The sequence below is a fragment of the Semicossyphus pulcher genome, unplaced genomic scaffold (genome assembly GCF_022749685.1).
Source record: "Semicossyphus pulcher isolate SPU_LCO1_2020_fin unplaced genomic scaffold, fSemPul1.0.p SCAF_11, whole genome shotgun sequence".
NCBI classification, from domain to species: domain Eukaryota; kingdom Metazoa; phylum Chordata; class Actinopteri; order Labriformes; family Labridae; genus Semicossyphus; species Semicossyphus pulcher.
The window spans coordinates 29,153,152-29,174,720 of record NW_027211615.1 but is presented as its reverse complement, the minus strand read 5'-3'; the positions used below and the strand labels follow the sequence as shown (position 1 = coordinate 29,174,720).

The window sequence follows — 21,569 nt, the reverse complement described above, 5'->3', positions numbered from 1 at the left end:
ACCTCCGAACCTCACTCAGCTTGAGGAGACAAAGCACTCTCTCTCCTCCCTCTCGGTGTAACAAAAGAAAGTATAAATTAAAACATGAGACAGTTACACAGTGGTGATGTTTCAGTGTGACACACACACGGCAGGTGTGATGGTTACCTGCGCAGCCCCGCGTCGTTCTGGGTCTCCTCCGGGATGAGCTCGGCCTCGCTCTGAGCGATCCTCAGCGCCAGCTCGCGGTCCCTCCTCTCCTGCTCCAGGACTGCCTGCCGAGACGCGTCCTCCTCCCGCTCCGCCTGCAGCTGCACCTCCATCTCCTCCTGCACACACACACACACACACACACATTAATCAGTCTACACTTCCAGCTGGAGCGCGCGTGTGCAGCTAACATATGTTCATGAGTAGAAGTGTTGGAGTTTTCTGCCAGAGTTGTCGACCATCTGCAGGAGAGACGTGTCTGCCAGATCCACCGGAGCATGACTGCTGTCTCATGCCGCCTTCTCTGCAGAGGATTTGATTCAGCACATTAGAGTCGTTCATTTGCAGAAGATATGACAGCTCTGTCAGGAGCACGACTGCTTTAAGAGGCAGCTGTTTACAGATGAAGATGTCCCCTCTCATGCAGATACCTGCAGCTGTAGTAAACTGCAAACTGTAGTTTCGTCTGATTTCAGAAAAGAAGAGGCTCTTGGTTTGAAACCTTTCAGCCGGCTGTCGTTTGCTTCTTTGAGATAAAAAGGAGCTTCACTGAACGAAGAGAAGGAAAGGTGATTTCTTTCCCTTTGTCTCCTCGTGAGGTGATTCTCCTTCAAACTCTGGTCAGAGGACTCCTGAATTCATCAAACCGCTGAGGCTGACATTTTGGACATCAGAGCGAGATAAAAGTAAAGATTCTTATCTGATAAGTGTTGTGTTATGCAACCTAAAAGTATGCTCAAATCTCTGACGTTAAAGTTTTTGTTCAGGTAAGATCCTTTTCTTTTACACCAGAAACACCTGTGCCTTCTCTGCTCTTTGAAGCCACCAGAGTCCATTGAAAAATGTGCTAATTTTCCCCTGCAGAACACAGGAGCTGCTGCTCTACTCCGGCATTACTCAGGTAGTTTGTCGTATTGTGCGTCTTCTGTGTTTTTATTGGGTACTTCAGATCCATCACTACATCGGTGTAACACACAACAACACAAACACACAAACTGTGCTTTTCTCAGGGTACTTCAGCTTCCTCCCTCAGTCCAAAAACATGCAGGTGAGGTTAGCTGATGACTGACAGGTGTCATGTGATCGCGAGTTGTTGTCATGCACGTTTCAGTTTCTTATAGCAGCTTCACGTTTAAACTGAGCAGCAACTCTGCAGATTCAAAGACTTTAAATCCACCTCGTGCAGGAAAAACTTCAGACTTTGTTCCAGCTGATTGTTTGTCTAACCAATAATCGTTTCTGTGTCTTTAAAGGCAAAAGAACAAAATCATTTTCAGCTTCTGAATCCAAGGATTCTCCACTTTTCTTAGTTTGATATCACAGTGAACTGAATACGTTTGAGTTTCAGACTATTGATCCAGAAATACAATTTGAAGACATCACGTTGGTCTTTTCACAGTTTTCTGACATCGATTCGAGTCACCTTAAACACAATCGAAGGTTGCAAGAAAAACAGCAGAATTCTGTTCACACATAAAACGACTTAGTGAACAGCTGCAGGAGCAGTGGGCACAGAGAGCTGTTGGTATTCATGAAAGCAGAAAACTACCAATCGATGCAGCGGCATGAACACACAGACGCCCCTCAACCTCTCTACAAACAGAGATGAGGAGGGGAGGGGGGGGACTTCATCTTCTCTGTCCTGCTCATTAAAGAAGGAACGAGTGAAGGGCGGGTCCGACCCGGAAGATTAATGCTTCCACCTTTCTAACACGACCTCTCTAAGTAAATCGGCTCCTTGACCGACACGGGAAGGTCGCGAGGAGATGAAAGTGTTCATCACCTGGAGTCTTTAAACATCCAGGAAACACTTTTCATTTGTGATGTTTCTTTTTCTTATTCTATTCTTTCTGTTCTGAGCAGTTAGAAATCAGTCAAACTGTCGTCAGACTCAGGATGGACACGCCTCAGGGCGTACATGCCGTGTTTTTGATACTTAATCTGTAGTAATAAAGTTTAACATCAATGTGCCAGAGCTTTTGTCATTTTCCTTCTTTGTCTTGGCACCTACATTACCCACAATGCAACTTCAACTGTGACAAATGCTATGCTAGTAGCGGCTAAAGTTGCCTGGAGCAGCACAGATACGCAGCAGGTGTGGTAAACTCTCCTTTCTAACCTAACACCTGCAGGTTCTCATGAACACACTCGCAGTCATCAGCTCCTATCAGCCCTGACTCAAGTGACATCACTCGAGGACATTCATCTCCCTCTGGAGACATCAAAGGACTTCTCTTGCGCCTGTTTTTGCTGCTTTCAGAGCGATGCAGTTTTCTCTTTCATGCAAAGCGTCCAGGTTGTGTAGGTTGTAATTGAACTTCCTGTCTTCCTGTGCGCCCCGGGGTGTGTTGGTGTTAAAATGAGGTGTGTTCAGGTGCATCGTCGGTGCATCGCTACAATGAGTCAGCAGGATGATTAGACCAACACAAACCTGGTCTAGAGTCAATGAGGCGGCATTTTCCTTTCAAACAGTCATTCTCTTTGCTCGCTTTGTCTCTTTGCTGCGAGTGAATCCATTTTCTCAGCGTTCACTTACCCAACCTGCCGAACGTGCCTTTTAAAAAGCCTCGGCTGGGGGCAGGTGGGGCAGGTGAGCCCGGCTTTTAAGGTAAAAAGAGAAGAGACTCTGATTGGTTTGATAAGTGACACATTTATAATTAATTCACAGACTACACACGACCCCTTTGCATCTTTCTTTGCGCTCCGATTACTTTAATTTTAAAAGTCTGCAGCGAAGTATCTCTTTACCATTTTTCTTTAATTCTAGCGAGTAGCTTTCTTCTAATTGTGTTCATGCTGCATGATTAATTATTCATATACATATATTGTAATTCAGCTTGCACAGAAACAGCATGAAACTCTGTAGCCCGTGGAGAGTTGTGCCTTTTACTCGTTAGAAAAACCTTTTAATCGACCCTGTTTCCTGACGTATGAAAGTAAACGAACCCACCGTCGTGTTCTTTCACCTAACGATCCAGAAATCCAACCCGTGTCCTCCCGCACAAACAAAGCATGAGCTAACTTTTGAATGCCTAAAAAACAGCATGCAGCTGCTGTGTATATATTTTACCTTTCCCATCCCTGCAGCGGGATTTAATATTGAGGACACGTGCAGGTGATGCACCATTTAACCAGCAAAGAGACGTGGAGACGCCGTGAATGCGTTTCAGGCCGTGCATCATCGATCATTCACTCAGGACCCTACAGCACTTACTGTCACTTCTTTTCTGTTTGTTTTTAATGATTTGATCATTTTCCGTCGTGTTCGTTTGACACTTCAAAATAAAACACTTCAAACTGAGCCGAGGATGTGAGTCCTCTTTATGAGTCACACATTCATCTGCAATCAGCGAGCGACAGTCATTTGTGAGGCATATTAGATCTGCATGTAAGCAGCGCTCACAAATCACTCCTGTGGAACGCTCCTGGACGGATGGTGTCACTGTAATGAATCAGGGAGAGTCACTAACTGTGATGGAGCGGCTCATGCAGCAGCAGAATGATGTCTGTGTTGCACTGAGGGCATTCACACACTGATGGTTTAAAGTCAGAGAGTGTGAAGTTAGACGCATTAACTTTGGCTTTACAATGACGGTCACATTTACTCCTGATCACACTGAGCATCATGACTAAGACTATTTGGATGATGAGAGGAACAAACCGACTGACTGATGTCACTTCCTCTCTTGAAGTCTCTGCAGAGCGACTCGTGAATATTCTAAAGAGAGGACAGCTTGCTGAGAAGCTCCGAGCTGACGGAGGTGCAGGGGATTCGTGGGTAACCCTGCCTGGGGCCCCCGGCCTGCAGCTTTGATCCACTCAGACGCTGCTCGCCGATCAAATCTGTGCTCGACCTGTGCCGGGTCGACGCCCCGGGGGAAAAAGTAAAGGCCTGCTGTCTCTCCGTCACACACAGCCAGAACTTACAGATATATTTAGCTGAGTCGTGTTTCTAAGAAGTGGGCGTAACCTTGGGTCTGGAAAGTGTCCTAAACCTGTATTATTTCCAATAACCAGCAGGGGGCGACTCCACTCCAAGTCTATGAGAACATGCTCCTCCTCCTCTCCTGATTTATTCCCTCAGTAAACATGTTCCTAAAGAGTTTATGGTCTCAGTCTCTAGTTTCAAGTCTTCTTCAACACAGCATGATGTTCATTTAGTCACTGACGCTCCCATTTAGAGTCACACTACCGGGTGGGGCTACCTGTGAGTGACCAGTCACAGCCATGCCTACCTGAAACGTGTCTTTCGTAGTGTTCGGTTGTACTAAAAGACACTGAGGAGTCGGCTGCAGATGCACTTTGCTAACCAAGCTAGTGCTAGCGTTACCTTATGACTTGCTAACCGTTTGCTCCTCTCCAGCTCCACCCTGTCGTCCAAATATGGTCACTTCTGGTGCCAAAAACCCCCCAAATACCAAACTTGACACCTCCAAATCTAGTCCACAAACTAATGGGTGAAGTCAAATGGTTACGTCGACTTCTTATATACAGTCTATAGTTAAGGCTAACACATGAACACAGCCATGTCTGCAGGATGCTACATGAATGGCTTCCATTCTATCCTCCAACTATTTAGGTTTTTATACATCTGTCTCTGAGATTTCTCCCTCCACCTGAAACTGATTTCTAGAAACTGCTATTTAAGATAATCCACAGAATAATCTGGCTTCATCAAATACACTCTCTATCTAATAATTTATCAATCTACCTCCGCTTAAATCCCGACCCTTAAAGTCGAGCTGAAATGAGTATCTAGCTTCCGTATCATGACGTATTTCTGAGTGAAACAGGAAGTGCAGGCGGGACATATCATTAGAGGGATTTGATGTGATCGTTGAGAAGTGGGCGTAGACAGACGTTCTCCACAGCGCAGTAGCTAGCTAACTGGCCGAGCGTTCTTGGTGCTCTGCGGCTAAATGTTGCAGATTGATTGGTTGAAATTGTTTGGTGCTAACTTACGTAAGCACGCGGGAAATTTAGTTTTAGCCTATATTGTCAAATAGATGCACAATATTACACAATGTGATCTAAAAGGATTAAAATTACATTTTTTATTTCACCTCGACTTTAAGTAGTCATAAAACTCACGCTCCGTCAAATGTCTTCACTTCGTCCTCACAAAGACAGCAGCATACCAGGACTCTCAAAGAGACGCACACACAGACACAGAGGGCCATTAGAGTGTGTGATGGAGAGAGATAACGCGCGGCCATGTTCCCGTCTGAACAGTCAGACGTCGATTAGAGAGGAGCGGAGCTGCACAGGAGGGACTTCAGGGGGTGTATAGTCAGACGTCCTGCAGAGACGAGTCGGTGAGGACGGAGCACGAACGAAAGGAGACCCTCGTCTGTTTATGTAATAACCTCTAAAAAGGAACCTTTTAGTCTGAAGCAGCTCTGTTGATGCCATGTCTCTAAGTTATATTTACAGTGTATAAATATAGCTTTTAAAAAACAACAGCTGTCTGTTTGACTTGCGTCATTTGCTGCTTTCAGAGTCCTGCTGCTGGCTTTTTAAACTCTCTTTGAACTGGACTATTCTTATCTGCAGCGGTGCAGGAAGTGTTTACATGTGTTATGTAAGTAAACGCAGCGGTATCACAACAAAAAAGGCTCTTTAACAAGGACAAGTCCAAACTTTACTGACGTGAAAGTGTCTTAGTATCGGTAGAAAAAGTGAGAAAAGTTTAAGTCGTCATTAAAGCCAATCCGGGTGCGACAGCGTTCTTTCTTATTTCTCTCTGCTGAAAGTGTTCGTGCAGCAGAAACAATAACGCTTATGTCCAGTGTGATTTAAAAGCAGGAATACTCAGGTAATAACACGACCGCAGACTGAACACTGAACTGAATCAGCTGTGGCTCAGACAAACGACGACGCTGTGCAGAGGAGCGAGGTGTTTTCACAGTAATAATCCTGCTCCGTGCTGCTCTTCATTTAGATTAAAACTTCCCTCGTCCTGCGCTCCTGAAGGATGGAGGCAGGAGTGAATGTGCGCACGGAGCTGTGTGAGTTTCAAACTGCGGCGAGGCAGGAAGTGATGATGGCGCCTGTGATTTCATTTCACCGAGGAATAACTGGAACTGATTACACAAGGTCTGCTGGAGCAAACAGAGCTGAAGCTGCTCTGCAAAGGTGTCACTTAAACGCCTCAGCTTATTACTCTACTCAATGAATATTTACTTCACTTAAACTGAACGTACTTCATTTACTTTCTCCATATATTGTAATTCTGCTGCTGCTTACTGAGTACACCCTGTACATATGACACCCGACTCATTTAGTCCCATTTAAATTTGTCTTCTTTGTGTGTCTGTGTCGATTTCCTCCAATAACACAAAGACATGATACACACGTTTGGATTGAGTGTCACATACACTTTCTAAGATAATAAAAATTAATCGTATCTTTATTATCCAACGAGAATAAAGGCACAAACTGTCTTACAAATCTTAAGGAAAATAACACTTCGTTCACCTGCCAAACCTGCCTAAGAATTGTCACGTTTTTCAGCTTTCTTCAGTATCAAAGTAATCAGGTGATATTTGTCCATAGATCCATGAGTACACTGCAAACAGGAGACGCTAATAGCTAATTCGGCATACTTTTCATGTGCCTGTGTGCCGTATGGTGAACAAATATAACAGATACATGAAGGGATCACTGAGCTGCTGTGCACGAGAGCAGCTCCAGGTAGCCGTTGTAATCTTCCCTTCTGCAGAACGTCTCTTACAGTGAAAGGAGCAAAGTCCTGCACTGAACCTGAAACCTGAACTACTTTAACAGAGCAGCCGAATCCTGTTACATCACTCGCTAACCTAAACTCACATCCACTTTTCAAATGCGTTTAAACTGTGGGCTTTAATGTATTCAGAGTCACTTTTTATCCCTCACTATTAGTCACAGATTTTAATATAAAAGCATCTCAGGATGGGCTGTGCAGAGTTGAATCCAATGTATGGAAAAGCTGTTATATTATGCACATATTACATTATGTAGCTGAGTTATACTGTGTTGAAATAAATTAACAAAGTGTTTCGTCTCCCTGCTTGTTGCTCTGACACATTCAGAATCTAATATATACACCGACCAGCCGTAACATTACGACCCCTGACAGGTGAAGTGAATAACATTGATTATCTCGTTACAATGGCCCCTGTGTGGGTGGGACATGTTCGGCAGCAAGTGAAGTTGATGTGTTGGGAGCGTGAGGATGTGACTTTGACAAGGACCAAACTGTGATGGCTCGACGGCTGGGTCAGAGCATGTCCAAACCTGCAGCTCTGGTGGGGTGTTCCTGGTCTGCAGCGGTCAGGGCCGACCAGAAGTGGTCCAAGGAAGGACAACGTGTGAACCGATGGGTCATGGGCGGCCAAGGCTCACTGATGCACCTGGGGAGTGAGGGCTGGCCCGTGTGGTCCAATCCAACAGAAGAGCTACTGAAGCTCAAACTGCTGAAAGAGTTAATGCTGGTTCTGATAGAAACAATGTTCTGATGGGAAACCTTGGGTCCTGCCGTTCATGTGGATGTTACTCTGACACGTACCACCAACCTAAACATTGCTGCAGACCAAGTCCACCCCTTCATGGAAACAGTATTCCCTAATGGCAGTGGCCCCTCTCTGCAGGATGATGCGCCCTGCCACACTGCAGACATGCTTCAGGAATGGTTTGAGGAACACGACGACGAGTTCAAGGTGTTGACTCGGCCTCCAGATTCGCCAGATCTCAATCCAATGGAGCGTCTGTGGGATGTGCTGGACAAACACGTCCGATCCATGGAGGCCCCACCTCGCAGCTTACAGGACTTAAAGGATCTGCTGCTCACGTCTCGGTGCCAGATACCTCAGCACACCTTCAGAGGTCTAGTGGAGTCCATGCCTCGATGGGTCACGACTTAATATTAGGCAGGTGGTCATAATGTTATGGCTGATCAGTGTATACGTCAATGTCTTATTATTGCAGTCGTACATTTTGTGTAAACTATTTTCTGATGCATGAAAAATGAAGCAGTGCAAGTCGAACAGGAAAATCTTCAGTGTTTCATTTATATGAGAGTTTCAGTCTGCTGAACACTCTTAACGAGCTGCAGTGAATTACATTTTTAATTCCAAACAAACAACAGAGTTTCTGACTCTGACTTACTGTAATAAATCTCTGCTTCCACAGCCAGTTTGTGTTAAACTGACTGGTAGGCATCGACACAGTGAAGCATCTGCAGCTGCTGGGTTAAAACAACAAGAGGACAACAGAGGACTCCTGTCTGCAGGACGCCTGCAGGACACACACTCACCTGGATCCTCCTCTCCTCCTCCTCCCTCCTCTTCCTCTCCTCCTCTTCCTGCTTCCTCTTCACCTCCATCTCTGCTTTCCTGTTGGAGGAAAGGAGAGAAACAGAAGAGGAAGAAGAAAGGACAGATGTAAGCAGAGAGAGAGACAGACAGAAAGAAAGACGTTGATTTAGAGGAGCAGAAGGGAGGAGACACAAACAGAGAGAGAGAAAGTTTGATTAGTGACCTGAATAAATGGTGCTGAGTCAGCTTTATTCTTCTCTGACTGGAGAAGAAGTTTGGAGCGTGTTTAGACAAGATAATTTGTGTTTATGCATGTTGCTCAAACAACCTGCTAATAATCGCCCTCCAGGACGGTGTTTGTTTTCTGTTTGGGATTCAGATCGAACATTTCTGTGCAAACCTCAGGATGTCAGGAGAACCATACCCAGAGGCTGAGTCCCTGCTGCAGCAACCCGGGGTTCATCTCCTGCCCTCGGCTCTTTGTTGCATGTCATCCACACTCTGTCTTCCCCGTATATCCTCTTTCCTTTCAGCTGTCCTAGCTAAGGAAGGCCAGAAGTCCACAACATTGGAGTGGTAGTGTGATTATTTCCTCAGAGATATTTTGTCCAAATACTTTCTTGATCGTTTGATTAATTGTTTGGTCAATAATTTGTCCAAAGACAGGGAAGCATGTGCTTCACTCTGCTGATTCAGGTCAGCTGAGTCAGTGAGCTCTTTAAGTCTTTCCTGATTTTACTTCAATTTTAATTTTTTAAAGTTCTTTAAAAATAATTAAATGTCTTTCAAATTATTTTTTTGTTTCTTATGGAAACGCTGAGCAGACGTGCATCCATACATTTTATGTACTCCATTCTCCTGTGATAAAGAGTTTATGTCGTTATTTTGAGATAACGCAGCTTTTCTCATTATAACATATTACTTTATCTCGTTATCTCGAGACAACAGCGCTGCTTTTCCAATGACTCAGAGTTATTTTCAGGGTTAGGCTTCGGGAAACGATTCTGTCCATGCACTTTTAAATTCTCAGTTTTCATGAGACTTTTCTTTTTATTGATTTGACATCCATGACTACTGAAGCCAGTCTGCTGCAACAAAGCAAGGCCCATATGCTAAAAGCACTTTGCTACAACAATAATAAATGATTATTAAAATGTAAAAGCCAGAGGGAGCCACTGGAGAGGGGCAGAAGAGCCGCGGGTTTCCTGCCCCTGGCCCACACTGATGAGGGAAGTCGAGCCTGTTTCTGTTTGTTTTACGACTTATGATCATCTGACGTTACGGTGCTGCAGCTTTGTTATCTCGAGATACATAAGTCCTGATCTCGAGAAACCGGATTTGAATCGTTATCAAGAGAAAACAGAGGAAATAAACTGTGGATGCACGTCCTCTTAAGGTAATTCTCAAAGTAGTTAAATAGTTTAATTTCCTGTCGAACAACCAATCGATGAATAACGAGAGCCTCACTTGGACAGATTTGCTGTAAACGATACAAAAAGATTTTCTCCTGCGTCTGTGGAGTTTTATTCATTTTCCTCTTTGCCTGTTTTATTTCTGTCGAGCACTCACAGGAGAACTGTTACATCTCTAAAGCTCTGACATTTTGCCTCTTTACTACCGACTGTTTTTACTCTGTACTCATGCAGGAGCTGAAGGTTATTGTGCTGCTGCTGCAAACTGCTCTGAAAGGAAACATCAGCTAAGAGAAAGAAGCCTCGGTGTTTGAGGCTCGAAGGCTTCAGACGCGTCTCTGCTGGGCTCTAACTCGTCCTTATAAATAATGTTTGGATTAAACCTGAAATGGAGAATCCTATAAAACACGGGATTAACGGGTCACTGACTTCATCAAGGTCTCCTCATGCAGCCCAGCGTGCAAACACTCTCCAGCTTTATGACCTTCGGTCTGCGACCTTCAGGTGCATCTCAGGAGTTCATAACTCGCCGGAGGAGGAGGAGAGTAAAGGGAAGAGAGAGCGAGCCATAAAAATTCGTCTGTTGTCTCTAATGTGTGATATTAGCGGGTAGTGGTTTGTGACGAACACAATGGCCCCCATCAGTCCTCCGTAAAGACTTCCCATACCATCAGAGGGGGAGGAGGAGGAGGACTGTGGGGTCAAACAAGAGGGGAGAGTCTGCCTGCAGCAATCAGGGCAGGAAATGACAGTTTAACATAGAACCGTGTGCTGGATCAAAACCTCACAGACCGCTAACATGGTGTCACTCAGGAAACAGAGGGCACGTCAAAGAACAGACAACAGGCACACACACAACAAAGATGGCGCACATGATCATTCTTGCAGGATTTCTTTGCAGAGAAACATCTTGAAGTAGATTTGGAGGTGTGTTTTTGCTCTGGTTTGAAATATGTATTCAATTTCCAGAGCCTTTATTAATCCGCCAGCTAATATGTTATTCGCTAACAGAAACGTTTGGCTCGACTCCAGTTTAAACAGATTTCCATCCGCCCTGATTCCGGTCAGGCCAGTCACAACTGTTTATTCAATATGGGCGGGTCTGTGCACTGTCGAAGCATTTTGGTAAACAACCAAGATGGCTGCTGTTGTTGTGGAACGTTCTAAATCTGCCATCTTCTATTTCTATTTCTTCTATCTATCTCTTTTGTTTCATTATTTCCTTTGTTTTATCTCATTTAGTTCCTTTATTGCTTTTATGTCTATTATTCGTATTTATTGTTTCTACTTCTTCCTGCTTCGTTTATTCTCTTTGACTGGCTTTATTGCTCTAACGCTTTCTTTTCTGTTTCCTCTCTGCTGCGTTCTAACATCTCCCCTCTGTCTGCTGTCCGGCCACGTTGTGTGAGTCCTCTTGTGGCCTATTGAGTTTGGTGATCTGAGAAACTATCAGTACTGCGACCTCAAATGTTGCTTGCTGATCTAATCTTCGTCTTAACCCTAAAGTGAATCAAACAGCAGAGCTTTCACAGACTGGATCTTAAAACAGAGACGTGTTTCTACGTCTGTGGTCATCTATTTATTACGTTACTTTTCACTGCTGGCACGGCGACAACACAACAAGACTTCCTGCAGATTTGAGCTGACTGTTGACACACTTTAAAATTAACAATCATAATGTAATAATATGTGTAACTTAAATCAGTTAATTAAAGTTTCATTTATTTCTTCTCCTCACTCTCTCAGCTACACAGATTGTTCACCTTTCTCTCATACCTCTGAGGCTGTGACCTTTGACCCCCTTGCTATTGTTCTCCTGTAATGACGGACAGCGGGGGAATTGAAGCTTATTTTTACCGCTGCTCTCGCTGTAATTCACCTGCAGCAGAGAGTCAGCTAAATACAGAAAATATGAGAATAAACTTGATGAAACTTTAGAGCTTCTTCCAGAATAAATCTCATTATGTAAATCCCTGCTGGCACCTTTAATTAGACCGGACAGAGTCTGTTTGTCCGGGTCGAAGAATGCAAACTTTCACAAATGCCTCTTCATTTTCTGATAAACCAAAATGCACACGTACAGTTTCCTGTCCTCCTCATCCTGCTTGCGGCGCTGCTCCTCCTCCTCCCTCCTCTTCTTCTCCCGCTCCATCTCCTCCTGGATGCGTCGCAGCCGCTCCCGCTCCTCCTCCTCCTTCTTCTTGTTCTGCATGGCGGTCAGCAGCTGCTCCGAGCGCGTCACCAGGGCCTGGTACTCGTGGTCGATGTCGATCCGGGTCATGATGGTGCCCTGATGGACACAAAGTCAAAGTGAAGTTAGAATGATGCATCGGTGGACGGCAGGAGTTTATATGAAGGCTTTTATTCTTAACTTTCTCTTTTACCAGCTGAAAACAAACTCAAACTGTTCACCTGTGTTTTAACTACTTCCATCAGCACAACAAAAGTCACGTAAAATGTTCCTCGTTGACTTTTTCACTGAACTAGGTTTGCTCAATTATGGCCGAATCCAGCGACTAATTTGTGTCGGCCATCTTGTCTGCGGTGGCATCTCAGCGCCTGCTGCTGCCTGCTGACTGTGACGGCAGCAGAGACAGTAAAGCTGTTTGACAGCTGCCTCCAGGTACTGATGAAGGAACCTTAATCAGGTGATCTTTGTTACAACAACAGCCTGATTACATCATGGAGAAAATCCGCCACGTTTGTGATGAAGTGCTGCATAATAAAACGTTATTCTACTAGCTAGTTAGCTTAGCTTCATAGCTGCATTTATCAGGGCTGCACAGTTAGCGCTGCCTGGACAAATGATTTCATCACTACAGAAACAGGAAGTTACGGAAGTGCTGATAGACTCCGAATCAAGTCTTTATTTCTCAAATGAAAACTAAAAGTTAAAGTTAAGTTCTGTATATTTTAAATTAAAGCATCGATATGATGGCTTCCTGGGTTCCCTCCAGGTTCTCCGGCTTCCTCCCACAGTCCAAACACATGCTCATTAGCTTCATTGGTGACTCTAAAATTGCCCGTAGGTGTGAATGTGAGCGTGAAAGGTTGTCTGTCTCTATGTTCCAGCCCTGTGATTGACAGGTGATCAGTCCAGGTGTAACCCCGCCTCTCACCCCGCGACCCTGAACAATATAAGTGCTTTATGTATTTTCAATCAGCACGTATTTTCTGTTTATTTGTTAATGCAGCTGCTCTGTAATGATTACATGCAGCTCTTACCTGAATAAGCTAGCTCGCTACTAGAGGAACGTTATATTTATATATATATAAGATCAAGAATCACCTGGCGCTGAACGACAAAATGCATGTACAGGTCACTCAGAGAGGGACAACATGACTGTAATCATAATAATAATATGACATTTATAATATCGTCGTTCCATTTGTGAAGAATGTCTTCGTCCTCTGCTCGGCCAGTGAATCTCTGTGAGATGTCCGGACTCTCTATGACGTAAAGGCTTGTGTATATCTGTCTCGACTGTCAGAGCAGCCGATGACTCCACAGGTTTTTCCTGATGTCCTTTAGACATCGTTGTCAAAAGTTAGATGGAAAGTGGTAAGAGGAGAAAATTGTTCACTTCTGAGGACAGCTTGCATTCAAACGGAGACGCCAGCGCAGTAATGGCTGCTTGTCAACTTCCTGTAATTCCCCGGACTCGTCTCTATAAAACTGAAAACTTCCTCCAGTATTTTCACACTCAGCCTTTTCTTTGTGGGCAAGCTTTCTATGCAAAAAAGGATGAATGTCGCAGAAGAGAATAATAGGAGTTAAATGTATGTTCAGGCGTCGTCTGGCACGTGTGACGGCTGTGTAAACCTGAGATGAATATTCATACACATCTGCCGTCTCTGCAACTTTTCCTCTGATACTCTACGATGAATCTGCAGGCTGGAGACGTGACGAGAGAGCCTCCTCACGGCTGAGTCCCATCCACCAGCGTTTGTCCATCTAATGCCGACATTTACTGCGTTAACACCCGTCAGACTCAAAGACTCAACTCTGAGCGATGCTAAATTATGGGATTAAAGTTAAAAAGACAAAGAAATCTGCTGTGAGATATTAAAGAGTCCTGACAGTAGAGGCCTTAAAGTCAGAGAGAGCACACACTCGTCCAGTTCAACAGCAAACACCATTATGATAATGAAAGGTAAAGAGTCCTGACCGCTGATATCTCCGAATCAGACGCTCATAATGTCGGAAATCTTTCTAATCCCACCATCTCTGTATCTGCCCACATGAAAAGCTTTAAAAGTGGGGAAACTCGACCTTAATAATTCCGTATTTAAAACAAACCCGCTCTGTCAGGCTCCACCTGTCCGTCAGACTGCAGCAGAATGAGGTCTAATTTCATCCTGTCCATCATTTACTGAGCAGGAGGAGGAGATCCTATTTTTAAAACCACACGTCTGTCAGAGCAGAGAGCGCAGCTTAGAGGAGCTCCAGGCGAAGGTAAACTCTCCGTCTCACCCACCTTGATTTTAACCATCAGGGCGTTGATGGCGCCGTCCAGCTCCTGGATCTGTTTGCTCATCTCCTGTTTGCCCTCCTTCAGCCCGGCCACCACCTCGTTGAAGCGGTCCATCCTCTTCTTCAGGTTACGCACCTTCACTAACCCGTTGATCCTGAAACACAAACACAGCGACGAGTGAAAACATGTGTGCTTTGATTTGATCGATTTAAAAAAGGGTTTTTACAAGATGCATAAACAACTACATTAAATCACAAATTCTATCATATCCAAAAACCTCATTACATAATGTAGTGCATAAACAAGGCAGCCATTTCTGTACATTATATACCTTAGGGTGAAAGGTCAACATATCCTGGGTTTAAGTCTACACTAAGATGCAGAACACAGGATACTACACATCCCATGATGCATCTACATTCTGGGAGTGTTTCCCCCTCATCCTGTATCTTAATGTCAGTCAGCCAGACCCTCTCTGTCGCCCCCTGCTGGCTGGCTGCAGTATAGCTCATAAAGCCCGCCTCCTCCATGTTAACAGATGGGACATGAGTCAAACTATAAAATCAAAATACACGTCAAATACATTTTTCTCAAACATGGTTTCTGTCATCATAGTTAGTTCTTATCATGCTGATTTATGTCCAAGTGTTCATTTTTCTGACAAGTTTACTTTTAATTAGTTATTTGATGCTGTAAAAAGGGGGTGTGGCCTCATGATTGACAGCTCTGTTGACAAATGGGGCTCCTGCAGCGTTCTGTTCCCGAGTAGCAGAGTAGAGGAGGAGCGGCGAGAGGAGACGTAACTAACACTAACACTACAGTCATTGAGAAGCTGTTCTGCTGCAGACTGAGCCCACCTGAGGGCTCCAACACGCCAAGGACACAAGGTGAAGGTGTGTGCCGGGTAGAGGAAGGGGCGGGCCGTCAATACTGCGGCTCCACCAGCCGATCTCTGCTGCACACGCTCTGAATACAGACGAGTAAGATGGCAGCGTTTGGATCTCGACTCCAGTTGAGCAGACTGAGGACTTCTTATCCAAAATAAACATTTTGTCCCACAGCTGCTGTTGCTGTTATTTTTCTCCATTTGTCCCCCATGCTTCGTAAATCTGTCTCCTCCCAAGCCCCGCCCCCCTCATTACACTCCTCCGCCCCCTGTAATCACACTCTGCGTCTCATCAGCAACTCTATTCACACAATCCCACAGCCTGTTAGCATGTAGCAGCAGGTTGCCAGATCAGAATAAAACCCCCTGCAGAGGACGAAAAGAGTCGTCTTCACCTCCATCTTCCTCCCACCTGCCTCCCCCCGGGGCTCTGTTGTTTATCGCCAAATATCGAAGGTAATAAGCAGAGCTGTACGTGTCCCCACCAGTGTGTGTGTGTGTGTGTGTGTGTGTGTGTGTGTGTGTGTGTGTGTGTGTGTGTGTGTAGGCAGACTGACAGCGCCGAGCTGTGAAAGTGGCAGATAATGAAGCAGAAGAGGAGGACGAGGGAGAGAGAGAGAGACACAGAGAGAGAGAGAGAGAGAGATAGAGAGAGAGAGACACACAGGGAGAGAGAGAGAGAGAGAGAGAGAGAGAGAGAGAGAGAGAGAGAGAGAGACTGTAGGAGGCGAGGAAGGAACAGAGCAAAGGAGATGAATGTGATGAGAAAGGAAAAGCGGAAGGAGGAGAGGAGGAGAGGAAAGAAGCAAAGCAAGGGAGGAAGGGAGCCTTAGGAGGAAACACGAGGGAGGGAACTGAAGGAAAGGATTGAAGATAGACAGGAGAAAGAGGATGACGGGGGAAGGAAATGAAGCCAGAGAAGATAGAGAAGAAGGAGAAAGAGGAGACAGAATGAGAAAGAGGAAAAGGGAGGACAGAAAGGAAGCAGGATGAGAGGATGAAATAAGACATGGAGGGATGGAAAACTGATTGGATTGATCAAAGATGGTGGAAGAGGACTAAAGAAAGGATGTAAAGTAAAAAGGATGGACAAGAAAGGACGAGAGGAAAGGAAAGACAGAGAAGGAGGAAGAGGGAGAAAGATGGGCCACCCACCGAGGTTTGTGCTTCTTCCTGCAGAGCCACATCCGGACCGTCTTCTGCATGTTGATGCAGGCGCTGGTCCGGTACAGGATCTTGTTCTTCACTGAGAGAGAGAGAGAGAGAGAGAGAGAGAGAGAGAGAGAGAGAGAGAGAGAGAGAGAGAGAGAGAGAGAGAAGTTGTTGTGTTTATAGTTGTTCAGTCATTCTGAGAGGCGGGAGGAAAAGCTGGGGTAGGAAAGGTTAGAGGCTTGTTTTTAAATCAGGGGACAGACAGCCTCTCCTGGAGGCAGCACTTTGTGGTTCACTAAAACAGATGTGTTAGAAATGATGAAACAGAGTTCAGACGCTGCCTTCCTTCTGCTCAGCCGAACAATCACAGCATGGAGCAGATGTGGACGTTAGATTGTGTGTTTTAAGAAAGTGAGAAATGATCAGACACAAACATGAAACACGTTTCTCCTCCAAACCCGTTCAGTCATTTAACCATGAATATTAATTATGAGCAATTAAAGTTCACAGAGATGATGAAGTGTTTGTTTGGGATCATCGACATAAAAAATACACCTTGTGCACCTGCTAGCAGGGCTGCAGCCGTGACAAGAGTTCCTGCTGATTTATACTCGAAAAAACTAATAGTGCCGAAATATATCGACGTGTGGACTATGATACCACGTGTTTTAAAACTAAACAATCAGTTGTACGTTCGATAGCACCGAAAAGTACCAACGCTTTAAAGAAACAACAGATTTTCAACCCAAAGCTGCAGCGAGCAAAAGAGAGAGAGCAGCGGTGGTCGAGAGAGCGCCGTTAATGTCAATAAAGCAGAGAAAGAGAGAAATAAGACGTTATGTTCGGATTGTTTCACAGCGGTTCAACAACAAGCTAACACGGCTACACCTCCGTACGACCGCACAGGAAGGGACAGGGTTTAGTTTTTATAGGCCGAAGTCGACTGTGTGTCTGTCTGCTCTGCCCTCCGTCACACCTGCAGCTCTGATACAGCAGAGACACAGACAGGGAGCAGAGCAGAGAGACAGACAGGGAGCAGAGCAGAGAGACAGACAGGGAGCAGAGCAGAGACACAGACAGGGAGCAGAGCAGAGAGACAGGGAGCAGAGAGACAGACAGGGAGCAGAGCAGAGACACAGACAGGGAGCAGAGCAGAGAGACAGGGAGCAGAGAGACAGACAGGGAGCAGAGCAGAGACACAGACAGGGAGCAGAGCAGAGAGACAGACAGACAGGGAGCAGAGCAGAGAGACAGACAGGGAGCAGAGCAGAGAGACAGACAGGGAGCAGAGCAGAGACACAGACAGGGAGCAGAGCAGAGACACAGACAGACAGGGAGCAGAGCAGAGAGACAGACAGGGAGCAGAGCAGAGAGACAGACAGGGAGCAGAGCAGAGAGACAGACAGACAGGGAGCAGAGCAGAGAGACAGACAGACAGGGAGACAGACAGGGAGCAGAGCAGAGAGACAGACAGGGAGCAGAGCACTCAGGATGTGCAGAAATGTCCCAAACACAGCAGACTAATAAGAAGAATAGAAACCTCAGCACACAGACGGTTTGACTTCGTTCAGTAACACGGTCACAGAGTCACATCTAAGACCCGTTGCTGACCCGGGTTGAGGTACGACGATGTGCCAAGTGTGCTAATGTGCAAGTATCTTTAAAAGGCTTAAATCTGTGTTGTATTAAAGGTGTAACATGTTCATCACATGGATTTGCAGCACAGTTTGCAGCAGCTTTAAACACCTGGCTGCAGGTATATCGAGGAAACAACAACGTCTCAGAATACATTAACGCGCTGTCATCATAAAAACGAGCCGTCAGCCCTCCTCACGTCCTGTTTTGTTGCTCGCTGATTTAATTTGCAGTGAATTTGGTAAATAACTTTCAAACTTTCTGTGCTGTGTGCAGAATCTCTCTCCTTTTGTGTGATTCGATTTCATCCCTCTGCGAGTCTTTGGCAACATAGATTTTTCTCTTTCTGTCGCGTCAATGAAGCGAGTTTGAATTGAATTGAAGAGCGAGAGAGAGAAAGAGGGAGAGCTGGAGAGATGAAGGGTGAAAGATAAATAGAGACAGAGATCGATATCATCACCACTCGCTGCCAAATTCATTTCATCTGGTTATGACTTCAGAATATTTACTCCACCATCAACAGGAGGAGCGGATTAATGACTTTACATTCACTCCACACAAAGTGGCTGCACAGCACACTGTGTACTTATACACTGTGGTTTATACTGCAGCTGTAATGTTTATGTGGAGGCAGTGAGAGGATATTCATCTTTAATGGCACCAGATGATGTGATTTGGAAACACTGTTCTGTTCAGTCTCTGCCAATAAAACTCATTTTTACTCTGATCGATAGAGAGAACAAAGAGAGAGGGATGGAGAGGATGACAGAGAGAGAGGGGGAGGAAAGAAAGAGAGACAGGGAAGATGACAGATGAGAGACAAGAGAGAGAGAGAGACAGAAAAGAGAGAAACTACTGGAGACAATAAAAAAGAGCCATTTAGACGGATCGAGCAAGACAGGAAGAGAGAGAGAGGGGAAGGAGAGAGAGAAAGAGAGATAACGTGAGGGAGACAGAAAGGGGAAGAGAGAGAGAAAGAAAGACAGACAGAAAGAGAGAGAGGGACAGAGAGAGAAAGAAAGACAGACAGAAAGAGAGAGAGGGACAGAGAGAGAAAGAAAGACAGACAGAAAGAGAGAGAGGGGCAGAGAGAGAGAGAAAGACAGACAGAAAGAGAGAGAGGGACAGAGAGAGAAAGAAAGACAGACAGAAAGAGAGAGAGGGACAGAGAGAGAAAGAAAGACAGACAGAAAGAGAGAGAGGGGCAGAGAGAGAGAGAAAGAGAGAGAGAAAAAAGACAAACTAAGAAGGAAAAGAGAGAGAGAGACAGCAAGACAAGTAGACAAAGAGATAAAAAGACAGACAGACAGACAGAGAGACAAAGAGTGAGAAAGGAGAGTGAGACAGAAAGGAAAGAGAGGGGCAGAGAGAGAGAGAGGGAGACAGAGAGAAATAAAGAGATAAATACCAGCAGTGAGAAAGAGAAAGAGAGAAAGGAGAGTGAGACAGAGAGGAAAGAGAGAAACTTAGAAGGAAAAGAGAGAGAGAGAGACAGGAAGATAAAAGAGCAAGACAAGTAGACAAAGAGATAAAATGACAGACAGAGAGACAAAGAGTGAGAAAGAAGAGTGAGACAGAAAGGGGGAGAGAGAGAGAAACAGGGAGACAGAGAAAAAGAGTGACAGAGAGAAATAAAGAGATAGATACCGACAGTGAGAAAGAGAAAGAGAGAGATAAAGATCGAAAGAAAGGGACAGATAGAGAGAGAGAGATGGAGAGAGAAAGGAGAGTGAGACAGAGAGGGAAGAGACAGGGGCAGAGAGAGAGAAAGAAAGAGAGACAGGAAGAAAAAAGAGACTAAGAAGGAAAACAGACAGAGACAGAGAAAAAGAGAGACAAACAGAGAGAGAGGTGAGGTGAGTGAGTGACGGACCCTCCTCCGACTCTGCGGTGATGAATAAAGGGAGCAGACAGATAAACGCCTCCTGCAGGAGCTCAGCCTCACATCAGTCTGTCTGCTGAATATCTACACACCACGGCTCCATCCACAAGGCCTCATGGGTATTTCTTTGTCGGGCCTCTGTGCATACTGATCAATGTAGTGTTTGCATGATCGGATTTCCAACATGGCCGCCCTGAGAGAGCGCGTGTTGGAGGTCTGATCCTGAGCTCTGGAGAGTACAAACACTCGACTGAATCATTTCATGCCTTCATAATTTCAGTCCCCTGATGAAGGTCGGAACAGCTTGCTCACTTTCTTTATTGTTGATTTTTCAGGATTTGGTTCCCATGGTAACACAGACTTCGATTAATACAGCAGAGCAGGTGATGCTTACGTTTGATGACGGACAGAGCGCACCACTGCACCTTCTTCCAGCGGCTGTGGATCAGCCACTTGTTCACCTTCTTCACCAGCTCGGCCAGGTGGTCCGGGTCCGACTTCATGATCTGATCAAACTCTGCAAACTGAGCACAGGTGAGAGGTCACATGGTCAGAGCTGTGGTGTTACACGACAGGAAGTAACAGTCGATTTGAACCTGTTTGTGTTCTACAGCCTGAGAAACAGATGTAAATAAAACCTCTGATCGAGGATATTTCAACGGCAGTTTTCACTGTTTTCTAATATCTAACAGATGAAACGATTCATCTGTAACTTACAAAAATAAACTCAAACCAAAGCGAAGGGCTACTCGAGTTATTACCTGGGCTGTCAGTCTGTTGTTTAACTGTTTAAACATCTATCCATGCTAAGGCTAAGCAAGGTAACCCAGACGTCCCTCTTCCTAGCAAAGTTTTCCAGCTCCTCCTGGGGGTTCCCGAGGCGTTCCCAAGCCAGCTGGGATATATATTCCCCCCAGTGGGCTCTGGGTCTGCCCCAGGGTCTCCTCACAGGTGGACGTGCCCTAGAAAGCCTCCACAGGGAGGTGCCCAGGAGGCATCCTGACCAGATGCCTGAACCACCTCACCTGGCTCCTTTCAATGTGAAGGAGTAGCGGCTCTACTCCGAGCTCCCTCCGGATGTCTGAGCTCCATACCCTCTCCCTGAGGCGGAGCACAGACACCCTGCAGAGGAAACTCATGTCGGCCGCTTGTATCTCATTCTTTCGGTCACTACCAAAGCTGGTGAGGGTTGGAACGTAGATCGACTGGTAAATCGAAAGCTTCACCTTCAGGCTCAGCTCCCTCTTCACCACGACGGTCCGGTACAACGCCCACATTACTGCGGACGCTGCACCGACCCGTCTGTCAATCTCACGATCCATTTACCGTCATTCATGACCAGGACCCGGAGATACTTGAACTCCTTGGCTTGCTGCAGGAACATGACAGAATGTAATGTTTGATCTGATATATTCAAAGTGCACCAGGACAAAGCAAGCAGACCGAACCATGAGCTGTGTGGAAGCATTCTGGATTCAGCAGCAGATATGCGAGAACCGTAAATAAAGACTGCCGTGGTAAAGCCAGCGCTCTGCTGATGTCCTCACACTCACTGCAGGTAATCAGCACTCATCCTCCTCTGCAGACTGTTGCAGTGCAATTAAACAAGCATATAAACATCATTATTCCCTGGGAGAGAGGTAA

At 45.5% G+C, this 21,569-nt stretch overlaps 1 protein-coding gene across 1 annotated transcript in view; it reads right to left on the bottom strand.

The window, feature by feature from the left end:
- myo6a (myosin VIa) overlaps nt 1–21,569 on the bottom strand; it is a 150,289-nt gene that overhangs the window by 26,402 nt on the left and 102,318 nt on the right. Inside the window, 6 exon segments of the mRNA XM_069657761.1 lie at nt 148–308; nt 8,483–8,561; nt 11,977–12,185; nt 14,374–14,524; nt 16,412–16,502; nt 20,320–20,449. Coding sequence (XP_069513862.1) covers nt 148–308; nt 8,483–8,561; nt 11,977–12,185; nt 14,374–14,524; nt 16,412–16,502; nt 20,320–20,449 — 821 coding nt within the window.